This window comes from Colletes latitarsis, chromosome 1 (assembly GCF_051014445.1).
Source record: "Colletes latitarsis isolate SP2378_abdomen chromosome 1, iyColLati1, whole genome shotgun sequence".
In the NCBI taxonomy this organism is placed as follows: Eukaryota; Metazoa; Arthropoda; class Insecta; order Hymenoptera; family Colletidae; genus Colletes; species Colletes latitarsis.
The window spans coordinates 48,232,257-48,245,311 of record NC_135134.1 but is presented as its reverse complement, the minus strand read 5'-3'; the positions used below and the strand labels follow the sequence as shown (position 1 = coordinate 48,245,311).

The following is a 13,055-nucleotide window of genomic DNA, read 5'->3' as shown; positions in this document are numbered from 1 at the left end:
TAATACAGCTGTCGAAAATATCTTTGAGACGCGCAAGATAAGTTGGATGCTTCGCGAGATTGTTGGCTGTCGAACAATTAATACTCGTAACTCTTTTACGTGATTCGTTAGAGGCACGATTGTGCCCCCAGAGATCTACAATAAAACTCTAGAGGCATAGCTTTGTCATCGATAAGAATGGTCCTCTCAAGATGTCTTTTAGGAATCTTTTTCACCGAGTTCCCCGTTGGAAACATTGTGCAACGAAGGATCAACGGTGCTCCAAACTCGATTACTATTTCACCGAGAAAAAGAGAAGGCAGAACGAACCCGCTGACGTAGGTGTGACAGGTTTTGAGATCGGAGTGGTCGGTTTCTCCCGTTCCTCCATCTTCTTGGCCGACGGCGTGCTAGCGTTGCTGCTGGTACCGCTTCTCGGCGAGGGTGGCGGCACTTCTTTCTTCACCTGGCTGCTCAAAGGCACCGAGGACGGACCCAGCTTGTCGAGGCCGTTCTCCCTCGGCGATGAGGTGCCATTCGCCGCGGGACTCGCTGGCCCCTCGCTGGCGTCGTCCACCACCAAGTCCTGGTCGCTCTTTTCACCATCGCTTTGCTGTCGGGGAAAGCGTGTACGGCTTTATTAAGATACGCCACCGTTGCTCGAACATGGAGAACCATCGTAGATACTTACATGGCCTATGTCTTTGTCCTGTTCCTTCTTCATTTTCTTGAGGTGCATGTGCTCGTGGTGCTGGGGGTCCGGCGTACTTCGCGGCCTGCTGTATTTCTCGCGCTCGGCCGGCGATATCGAATTCCTCTGGAACAACGCGAGCGAAAGCAGGTTAAAATAGTGTTTATAAGGTGAAACTATCTTGAATTTGTCATATTGGATCGTATCAAAATAAAGAATATAGCGGATATTCACAGTTAACCCTACCCAAGTAGGGATAGATGAAGATACGAATGAACACATAATTGTATTTAACTTTCGTTAAACGATATTATTGTACGGTTAAATTATGCAGGATGAACCATAAGAATTTGTTACCAAAGGTACCATTTTCCATATTTCATTTAAAAAATTGAAATAAAAAAATTCCTCGGCTACGACTATGTACGCGCAGTCTCCGCAAATGGTAGTTAGTTTTTAGTTAGCAGAGTCGATACGCAAGAGCTGTTTAGAGGATGGAAATAACAATTCTTCGTACAGCACATAATTTACAAGCTATTCGATGCGTGTGTGTCCTCAGATTGTATACACATTTAAGTACGTGACCACAGAGTCGTCACGGGGTTACGGAGGGTTAAGCCGAGAGACAAGCAGACAGTCGTAAAAGTCCAGATTCTCTGCTGACATGATTTATAGTTAGGGCAATGGCCTTGACCGACCACTTGATTTTCTCATGACCGTAGTAGATGTTCGAACATGAAAATTTATCGCTGCTCGGAACAGCTGAATTATTCTAACGGGGAATTTTATACGGAATTAAAAAATTTAGAGAAAAGTATCTACTACCTAGTTTCTGTTCCACTATCTAAAGTCATACTTTTTTACTTTTCCTGCAACCAGCAGTATTTACTGTCAATTACAAAGCCCGCTTTATCGTTGCATCGAGAACAGAGAGAGCAAATATCCACGGACGCCGATTTGTTGGATCTCGACAGAACCGATCCCTTATCAGAGACGGTAAACACCGTCGGATAAAGGTAATCGTTGTCAAGTTATATAGATGTTCGACGATGCGCGTATCAGGCGGAAGGTTCCAGGAAGAAGGGAGCCGTAAAACCAGCGTTAAGGTTTATCACGCGGAATCTTATCCTAGACCCTGTGCAAGCCCACTTTCGCCTCGCTTAACGCGATTCTGCCGATTTCATCGAAGCTTTTTACGGTCGACGATTCTTCGTTCCCGAGCGAGGCGACGATATCGAGAACGAAAGTAACGAAACGATCCGCGGTGGAAACGCCGGGGCTTCCGACTTCTTCCCCGTCTCGCGATGAAATAAAATATTTGTCCGTCGATGTTCCCGGGGTGCAATTAAATTACGGGCGGCCCTCCTTCGATTCCGACGTCGTTCCCAACGAGAAAAAAGCGGGAAGGTAAATAACATAGAAAATCGTCGAGCCGGTTAAAAGGTGCCAGACGTAAAAATCAAGGCAAGTTATTTTTATTTGCCTCGCAGTTACCGACGCTTCCTCCTTTCCCAACGAAGAAGAAACACTTTCAGCCAGGAATTTCATTCCGAGAGATGAGTTTGCAACTCCCCCGTTGATCGATACGTTCTCAGACGGAAACTAAATAAATTTTCATCGCGATAAAAACGAAATGTAAAATACAGGAACAAATAAAAATATCCGATAGTTTTCTAAATTAAATAAGGAAAAGAATATCAGTATATTTTTAAACAGTCACATTTATCCCATACTCTGGTTATCGGCCTTGGTTTCCAGAAACTATCTACCCCCTCGTGTTTCTCAAATAGAGACGATAACCGCGGAGGGTTGGTTAGGGCTCGACGAAATGTCCTACCGAAAACGTCGCTGCCAATATCCTACGAGACACGAAGGCCCTGGCGTCGAAGATATTATCGACGGGAAGTTTTACGAGCGACAGTTTTGTCGTCGATACGGCAAAATGGTGTCTCTCTCTCCTCTTCATCCACATAAACGCGCGAGCTCTTTTCCTGTCCCCGATAACTGCGCCCCCATCCGGAGCAACATCGTAAACTACCCTCTCGCAGCCTCTCTCGACCCCCAAGTAAATCTCCTCTTCTCAATTACCCTTCGTCTCTCATCCACTGGCACCTCTGGCTCGGTCCATTACCCCGACGCCTCGGTATCATCCCTTCCAGCGGTTCAGTCGCGTCTGAAGGACCGTTGCGTCGGGCGAAAGGAAATGAAATAGGGTAACCTGTGATTTAGAAAGCCGTCGAGACGAGTATCCTTTTGTAAGCCCGGCTCGGCTAATCGTTAGAGGGAACTGTTGCGAAAACGCGATGGGGTCTCGCGTATTTAATATTCATGGGGAATTTCTTCGCAGGAATGTCTCGATGGAATTGCCTCGGGAGCCTGCAGTCGTTTTTATCCTACGTACGGTTTAATTGTATACAAACCGAAACATAATTGATCGCTTGTTACTCGTACACTCTCGTCCATAAGTCACTGGATTTATATTTTAAAGGATAACTCGTATCGTGTGCCATGAATTTTACCAAAACGTTAACGATGTTTAAATTTTTAGTAATTTTTTTCGTTAACATCCAATCTCGCGAGTCCTTCGACTTTGAACGTTCTCGAAACGGATTCGACGATATTACAGCGGCGTAATAACGTTTCAATTCTGTTCCCGGCTCACGTTTCATAGCCCCGGCGCAAAGAAATAAAGAGACACCGCATAAAAATCCCGACGTCGGAACAAACGTATTCCCGAAGCAAACGTAACGGTAGCAGCTTTTCCAGAAGCTTGCTCGGTGGAGACCGGTGGCATAAAAATTCTACGACACGTCGAAACTTTGGCAACAGCGATTCATACGGTTCCCTTTTATCCGCGCTAGCCCGGCTACGCCGATTCCACGAAACTTATCTCGCGCTAAGCATCTTCGGTTCCGACATAAATCCAAGATCATCGAGATTCCCCGCATTTTTATGATAATGCCTCCGACTTTCTGTATTCCTCTCGCGACGCGCCTCTTCCGTTCTTCCGATGGATGGATCGTTCTCGGAACTATCCGCTCGTACTTGTTCCGTTCCCCCTCTCCATCTTTCCCTCTATTTCTTTCTTTCTACGTCGTGTTTTCTTTTACCGTCGATTTATCCTCGAAGGAGGTGTACACCTTCTGCGCTCGTCAGGCTTTCCTTTCCAGGAAGACGACAGTCGTAACCGGAGGCTGACTCCCGGTGGCTTTCGCCTGGATAAATAGCGACTGGCCATTACAGGGTAACGAGAGACAGGGGGTCGGTTCTTCGTCCCGCCTGGCGAGAAGGAAACGGATCTCTCTTCGAGCCCTTTCGTTTCTAGAAAAGTCGAACGAGGCACGTAATACGGCTCCTCCGGGGATTCCTTCCTTTGAGAAGTCGTTCGACGCGAATGTGTGTGCGTGTTTTCTTGCGTCTGTCCTCGGGGAATTCGCCCCGTTCTCTCCTTTTTATCGGCTGAACTGACTCGTCCCGCGCGGAGACGACGAGCCTGCACACCCGAGTGCCGGACGAGCTGAATTTTTCGATGTCGTCGGATTGTCTTCGCCGCGTGCCTTCGTCGCGCCTCGCGCCGATGATATCTGAAATGCCTTCGTCTGATCGCCGTGTGGGCGTTCTTCTCCGCCACGTCGAAACCGATCTCTGTGCATCGCGAACTTTGGAAACTGTCGTATGTTCGACGAGGAGACGATTCGTAACATAAAACAAAAGCGTGATAAAAGCCTCCTCTCGATGAACCGGAATCTTTGAATAATAGAAACGTGGGCCTAACGTTTTGCAAATAAAGTATAACTGTTAAGAGTAGTAAGGCTTAAGTTAAAGGTGCAATTTTACTTTGCAAACAGAACGAATTCGATACTCGAACTAAGCATATACAGTCCTGTCAATCAGAATCGCCCATTAAAATTTTTCTCAGGGGTGGCCGAACGCCCTGTATATGCTCATGAAAACAGCAAAAAAATAACGCGAGACATTTAAATGACATACACAAACTGTACCACGCGTACGTTTGGCTTGACGTATCAGTTATTTTGTTGAATTATATTTACCAGCTCATCAACGTGTCAACATTCGATCCATATATTGGCTGAGGCCTGTATCAATAACTTGACATAGACAAACCGATTTGTATAACATCGCGAGAGTACATAACCAAAATTCACAACCTCGCAAAATTTGTTTCCAATTGCGGTATACGGTACAGTTATGCGTGATAATTCTGCGTGGAACGCGTGGCGTCATAACATATTATCGAAACCAAAGAACTTTCGTTGATCTTAGTGTATTGTAACTTGAGGCACGATATTTTTGAAAACTTTTAGTTCAAAAGATCGCTTCACTAATCGTACGTTCATTTCCAATGGTATGGGATATATTCTTCTTGAGAAACGAAGTATTTATAGCGATACAAAATTTTAGTGCGAATCAAATCTAACATATCTCAACAACTGAAAAGTCTACTATCGCAAGAACAGAAATAATATCCAGCTTCTTTTCTTAACTTCTTGTGTCAACGGTCCATTTATCACAAGACGCAATCATAAATTGTCTGACAATGACATAATGTTGCGCTATCTGTCTTCGAAACGTTATCAAAACCACGCTGACAGTACCAAAATAATTAAGTACGATGTAATGTAAGGCAAAGCCCACGGCGGGCTAAAGTAAATACATACTGGCGGTAGGCGTGAGGTACTATAAATAAAGGCGCTAAAACAGTGCAGAATAAACAAATCCCGGAACAAATAACACACTGCACACGACTAATGATATCCTTTGAACGTGTATGCAGAGACTCGTGTTCCGTACATTCGTGCGCTACGTTACGAGGTATAATTAGCCCTGACCTACGAGTCTCACCACTATGAAATTAAGTGGTTTAAAAAAGCTCTCTTCTTTCCAAAGCGTAGTAAATTAAAAAAGAAGATATATTTATTATCTATTTGGTAAGAAATTTTGTTTGAGTTAATGGTAGGTGGTCAAAGAAAAGTCTCCGAGTGAAAAGGGTTGAAAATATTTATCTATGTTCCTTTATGCGAACGAAAAATACTTCGTAGCATCAGATATCCATTTGTGAACCAGCTAGGCGATAGGTCAAGACTGCGGATGGATCTAATTATTTACGGACCGCAGGCTCATCTCCATCGATTCGATCGTTTCCGTTTGCGCGTATACCTGTCCCGTTTACAGAGATCACGTAACGTCCCCTAGCCAACCGGTTACCAGACATCCTCCATGTTCCCAGACGTTTTTTTCTTCCGCACAATGCGTTCGATCCCCGGCCGGTGTATTCAGAAGCCTTATCTACCCCGGCGCAAACGCATCGTTTTCCTTCTCGGCATTGAAACACCGAAAGCACTCGATGTTGTCGCGAGAGAGAGACGTTCCCCTCGGCCCCCTGTATGTTTCTCACCTTCCCCGTTTTCCGGGCATGTATACTCGCCCTCTCGTCCCGTTATCCGTGAACCGAGGATACGTACACGTAGTTACGGGGGTTGCATACGTACGCGGTCCGACCTTCATTCGCGTAAGTTTACTTACACCTAGCGGCCCCGTCGGGATCGGCACGGCAGCAGCCTTTCCAGCAAAGAGGGTTCGCGCCACGATCAATATGGGGGTCGGTACCTCTCAAAGGGGTGGCCTGAAAAGGAGCGAGAGGCAGAAAGGCGGGGTGGGCCGTTGGGTACACCGTGGATATATAGACTTTGTAGTGTTAGGGACGACTTGGTCTGCCGGCAGGCAGGCAGGCAGGCAGGCAAGCAACTTGGCAAGCAACGGCGGGCACCGAGGTGCAGGCAAGAGATGGTGGCGGCGGTTGTCGAGAGGACGGAGCGACGCGGGAAGGGAAAGAGGAAGGTGGTCGGTGGTGTGCGTGGTATTGGGGTTGGTGGTCGGAGCCATGAGGGTGGTAAGTGAGTGAGCGACTCCTTCACCGCGGCGCCTCGTCTCAACCCAACTACCGTTACCCACACCACCGAACCAGCCCCGACCTTACGGATATATCCCGAGCCACCGACTACCCCATCCTCCCACGCCTACTCTTTCTTCCTCCTTCCTTTCCAACCCTCCCTCCACTCAGCAAGTAGTCTCCTTACCACTCACCCCACGGTATTCCACCTCAACCAACCCACGCCGCCTGTTTCCCTATTCCTCACTCCACTCTCGTCGTAGCCAGGACCCCGAGAGAGGAGGTTACGAACCGGAGTCGCGTCTCCCAAGACCCCGCAAACCCCAGTTGGTACAAGATTGCACCCAGAGGTTCTCAACCGGGATTCGACGACGGCCAGGAAGGAAATCGTTCGTCCCCGTGAAATTCAGATTCGTTGATCCTGCCGCTGAAGCGCGACGAGAGCGGATGGCTTTGCCGGTGAATCGGAATACGGATCTTTCCTTTTTCTTTTTTCCACTTTTTCGTCGAGTGTTCAACCCTTTGCACTCGACACTCGTAGCGGCGCCATTGAGAGTTTCTCGCGAACCTCGAGAGGTTCTATGGCGGCCCGTGTTATCATCCGTTGCGTAAAATACATTCTCGTGAAAGTACAGGCTTTGTCCCGGTAGCAGGGGCAAAGAGAATAATGTAGAAAATGTGTTCATCGCGCCATCGATTATAATAATAGTTCGCACAGGTTGTGCCTATGACAATTTTACTTCCCACCGTAATATCGTAACGCAAAATAAACGACAAATTCAATTTTATCGACACATTTATTACCCATTCGCATGGCTCATATTTTACAGGATTTTTTGGATCGCAATTGTTAATTTGAACGAAGTGATTCAAGCCATAAATTTGGGTTTGAAGATACTCCAAACGACTGGTATTGTTCAGTTGCAATATTAAACGATCGTTTCGTTCGTGTTGCGTTTAATACATCGTAGTTGCTGACATTTTATTTCGGCTCAAACGTGGAACGAGTTTTGCAGACTCTTTTCTACGAGAATATACCTTTTACTCGAATGCTTTATTTAAAATCCAGGAGTTCGTGAAAGTAGTTGTTCGAACGTCCTCCCGTATTCAGCCCTCATAATTCGTAATAAACATTTGTCTGGGTGGTTGCATTCCGTCTTCTACCCTCCGGTCACTATTTATTTATTTATCGGAATCACGACCGCAACGTGGTACGAGAAGATTCATCGGGAAGTTGACACGCAAGCGTAATTCCGCCGGTTCTCTCATGACTACATTGGACGGCGACCTCACTCGAGGATGCATGGAATTTTTAATGGCCCCACAGGGTATACCGGCAACCGATTTCTAGAATCAACCACGTGTCACTGGGTCACTGCGCGCATCCATCATCGCGGCAATTAGTGAACGCGAACTTTTATTTCCGGCGCGCTGCGGTGGTTTCGACTGCTGCCCTCGGTCGAGGCGAATCTATTTATTTTTTTTTTTTTCGTCTTGTTTACCGGCCGTGAGAATCGCGCAGCTGATAGCGGGGAAACGAACCGCGCAATCGGTTTCCACTTTGTCGGAATAAAACAAAAAAAGTCTCGCAGCGTCGGTTCGAGGAATTCGAATCGTTTATGAAAAGAAAATCGTGCGGAAAATGCAAAATTGGAAATCTCGTTTGCTTGTATTTCCAAGATTTTACGTTGTTAATTTCCAAGGATTTTCTATTAATTCTCTGCAACTAGAATTTCAAGGAAATGGAAACGTAGCTGTAATAATCGAGCTCGTACCGAAGGTTGAAGACGAAAGACGAGGGAACGCTATACCGCTCTGTACTTATATCAATCTGATTATTTACGAAATGAACTGTTTTAAGACGCGTAAAAACGTTGCGTGGTATTTTCGTAAGTTTTTCGCTAAAGCTGATTAACGTAAAAGTACTCTGTTAAGAGGATTCAAAATTGCGCGACGCGTCGAAGTAGACGAAGACGATAGCTAGTCAGACAGCGGTAGTCGGACCAACGCTGTGCACAGACTACGCTCGCCTGCAGCGTAAAATTGAACGATAAGGATATTCTTTCCCCTGCTACGAGTTCTGCTCGACGAACATTCGTTAATCAATATTCATATCGAGCGGAAAAATAAACAATATCGCGTAATGATTGAAAACTCGAGCACGAAACGATGTTTAAATAAACACGAAAGCTAAATATTTCTCTGCGCGAAACATTGCGAGAGACGGCAAACAAAATTATTTATTGTTTCCATTTCGACGGACATTTTTACTTCGTTCTAACCGCGATATTTACCACTTAATTAGATAATTCGTTACATAAATAATAGGGAACAGTGGATTTTTGAAAACACGGTTACTCGAGGAAATAATTGGATACAGTTTCCGTTTTATTTTCAAGTTTCTTGTATTCGTTCTAATCAACTTGTGTTGCTTAATGAAATTTATGCAGATACGCGTAAGGAAGACGTTTAATAATAATAATATTTTAATTCGAGGTACAGTTTGTAGATTATCGGACGGAACACGAACGTCGCCCTCCCACCGCGGTAATGTGGTTTTGACGAAGTAACGAAGGGACGTTTAGTATATCTGAGAACGTTAATCTCCTACAGCCCCATCTGCGGCGATATAACGCCACTCCACCGTATTTACTTTACCATAGTTAAAACGAAGCTGTACGAACTTGGATTTTAAATTTTATATTAGAGCTTCGCAGCAGATAAAGTGCACCAATACAGGGATCAGAATCTTATGCTCGAATTGCTTAATAGTTAATATTTGCGCAAATCGAGTAGTATATAAATACATTCGATCAAAAACAGCGGGGATTATAGAGGGATCACAAATCCACAGATTCCGAATTTTCTATCAATAATCAAAGCTCGGGTCTACGCGAAACGTACACCGACCGAATTAACCCCGGCGCGCGGAGTCTATCGGTTGGCAAAAAACTTCCCAGCGTTCCCGGCGCGTCGCGACGCTCTCTTCTCCCCGTTACACGCGACGAACGGTGTCGCGAATCGTACAAAAATTCACGGACGAGATGATTTATAGATACACCGTAAATAGCGAACGCGTTACCCCGTCCCACAGCGTCGCGCGTTGTTTTCTCTCTGTTTCCTCCGCGTCGCGGTACCCTCTTTTTCTCGTTTCTCCGTCCCTGGCTCGGTGTTTCTCCGCACCCCCCGTGCCTCCCCGACGACCGGGGCCAGGAGCTCTGCGGTAGAATTTGCATTTTTAAATTAACTCGCCTCTGTTTGCAGCTATCTCGGCTCGGCGCCGCCACCGTCGGTCCGGGCTTTACAATTTTATGCAACAACGCGCTCCGAGTGCTTCGCCACCACCGCCATCACCACCCCCGGACAGCTTTACCCATCCCCCTTCCAACCGTGTACACTATCCACCCCCTTCTGCCGTCGCGCACACACGCATACACACACACACACACACACACACACACACCGTAGCGTCCGTCCGTCGTCCCTTGCCCTTGCCGCAAAACTCGTCCCCCGGGTGATCGATATTATTGTTATCGTTATCGTCCGACCGACCTCGAAGCGGCTGCGTTTCCCATCGACGTTACCGTTGCGGCCAATTACTTCTAACCACGACAGCGACGGTTTTACGGCCGCTCTTCGCGCACACGCGGACACGGCGGTATCGCTATTGCGAAACGCCGACCGACAGCGCAATATGCATCGAATCGCCGATCCCTTTTCCGCTTTTTCGTTTCGTTTCTTCGCCAGAGTTCCGCGGCGGGCTATCTACGGTCCTCTTCATTTTTTGTCCCCGTGTGCGCGTTCGATACAACCCCCGGAGGGTAGACCGGTCTCTCTATCTCGGGGCTTTATTGAATACAGAAACCGCGACGATTGCTTTTTCTTTTTCCATTAGGCGGTGCCGATGGCCCGGCGCAACGATGCATCGCGGAAATTGCTCGTAACCGACCGCGAACCGGGACGATCCGGGCTGTTGCAGCTGCCGGGATCCGGCGACTCGTTATTTTTCCGGAGATTGAATTTGCTCCGCCCCGTCGACGCCCGTTTTGTAAGCTTTTTCGGGTTACGTGTTCCGCGAGGCGACCGCCGGAAACCGCGTCTTTCCATTCGATGACTGTCGCGTCGCGACCGTACAGGGACCTTCCAATAGCACTGAACTTTCGATTGTCGTGGCCGCTTAACATAATAGCGAAGTACACTCCGACGCGGCTAGAGTCAAACCAGGGGATGAAAATAGTTGTACAGCGATAGAACTTTGAATTGCGACCGCTTAACGTAACAATGTAACGTTTGAAGTGTACTCTGACGCAGCTGGAGCCAAACCAGGGGATAAAAACAGTTACAAGAATAGCTGCTACGGGTTCTCGTCGAAATGAATCACGTTTGCACTTGTTTCGTGGTAACAGTGTTCGCGTTTAGAGGAAGAAATCTCGCGTCTAGTCACATTATATCGCGATGAATACGAGCATCCGTCGCGGAGGAGCGTCGAGCAATCGAGACGGTTGGATTTTCAGCGATTTCTCGGTTCTCCGGCGAGCCGGTCTTTGCGAGAACGAGCTGTTCGTCGAGGATACGCCATGTCGGAGGGCAAAAGGGTGCTCGTTGCCCGATCGGGAAGGAGAAAAAGCTGGAACGGGGCGGGGAATAAAAGGAGCGTTGCTCGGGACGACATAGACCGAGAGAGAGAGAAAGGGAACACGGCGAAAGAAACGACAACGAAATAAGGAGCAAACAGAATAGCCTGCCATAAAGTGCCTTTAGAATATCCACCGTAGCAAGGGGGTTGGGGAACGGAGGAAACATTTTTATCGCTCCGTCAAACGGCGGATAAGGGGGCCGGAGATAGCGGGGGAGAGAACGCGTCGGAAGGAGGCGGCGGCAAAGTGGAAGCGAGCTGGCTGGAGAAACGGGGAGGAAGGGGACGAACAAGAGGAAGGAGAAAGGGAAGAGTTCCGGTAATTGAAAAGCCCGTGGTGGATTACGATCGTCGCTTTATTTCGCGTGCTCGACGGTGCCGGGCTTCTCCCCTATTATCTCGCCCGTTTCTTCAGCTGCTCCTCCCTTTACCACCGGCTCCTTGGAACAAGAAAAACGAGAGGGAACGAGGAGAAAGAGGGTGTGGAACGCCGGGCAGAGAGAAACCGGGCCCGAGCGGTTCGTGAGGAAGATCGAGGCTAGAAACAAGGCGGACGAACAGAGACGAAACCAAGAGGACTCGGAGGGAAAAAAGGAACTGGCCGAGAGAGAGAGAGAGAGAGGAAAAAGGTCCTACGCAACAATGCCCGCGGAGAGGCGCATTCTCGCGCGATTACCGACGCGCGCTCCGGCCCTAACGAATGGCTTCGTAAACCGTGGGCGCTTTAAGGTCATTACACGACGCAAAAAAGGCAGTTAATGGGCGTCCTGGTGGCACGGCATCGGCCGGGGCAAGGATTGAGGGAGCCGGGAGAAAGAAGAGGATCGACCGGCCGGCTGCCCGTCGCCGATCGAACCGCTGATTTATGGCGGCAGTATATTCCCCAGGAAAGACGGCCGAGGAGACTCGTCGAGATCCTGCTATCGCGAGCGTTAAATGCCGTATCCTTGCGGGACACGTACGAGCTAACCCCTTACCCCAGTGTCTCCCAACCTTCCTTTGATCTGTCACACCTGCGTTGCTCTAAAATTGTGTCGATCGCAATAATTATCATTCCCAAATCCGTAGAGAAAAATAGACGTGAATCGGGCGGCCTTCGAGGCCCATAAAAGATGGGCAAAATTCTCGTCAATAATAAATAAAGGGTAACATTCGCGCAAGAAGTAATTTTGATAGAAAACGAATTGTAAATTTTTTATTATTTCATGAAGTTGCTCTTTCGTACTCCATGTTCAATAACCCAGAACTGTTAGCTGTCACGCTGTTTTTTTTTAAAACTGCATTCGTTATTCTTCGTGGAATAATTGAGAGAAAAATTAACTATCCAATCTAATAAGCACCGCACATAAATGTGTTTGATTTCATTCACCATCCGTTACAATCCGTGGGCCATAGGGCAGGATTGGGAACCCCTGGCCTACCCCAAACGGGTCTCGGGACGAGATCGCGTGTAGGAATTGTTAACCGAGCGTCGGCTAGACCTCTGATCCTGTCTACTTTCGATCTTACACGTGTTACCGATGTAGTCGGGGAATCGGTAATAGGTGAATTATGGACGGGGCGGAAAGGCGCGCGGACTATTTTCGAGCGTGCAAGACCGGCTTCCAGACAACCACGACCATCGCAACGGGCGAATTCTGTATGACGGGCGGGGAATATGTCGTGTAGCGTGTCGAGCATAGTAGCCACGGATTAATGTTACGTCTTGCGTGATGAACGGTGTTGTAACTGCAAGACGGAGAGTATAATTCGCGAATCGGTGCATAAATGCAGGGGTATCGCGAAGCACGCTCGAGGGACGTTTTAAAAACTAGCGCGGATGTTCTTTAATTTATGCG

The 13,055-nt window shown here is 47.7% G+C and overlaps 1 protein-coding gene across 3 annotated transcripts in view; it reads right to left on the bottom strand.

The window, feature by feature from the left end:
- LOC143351664 (protein groucho) overlaps positions 1-13,055 on the bottom strand; it is a 158,890-nt gene that overhangs the window by 6,030 nt on the left and 139,805 nt on the right. For all 3 annotated transcript variants that reach the window (XM_076783473.1, XM_076783465.1, XM_076783482.1), the window contains 2 exons: positions 671-796; positions 310-592 (listed from right to left, as the gene is read on the bottom strand). In XM_076783473.1, coding sequence (XP_076639588.1) covers positions 310-592; positions 671-796 — 409 coding nt within the window. The remainder of the gene's footprint in view (positions 1-309; positions 593-670; positions 797-13,055) is intronic.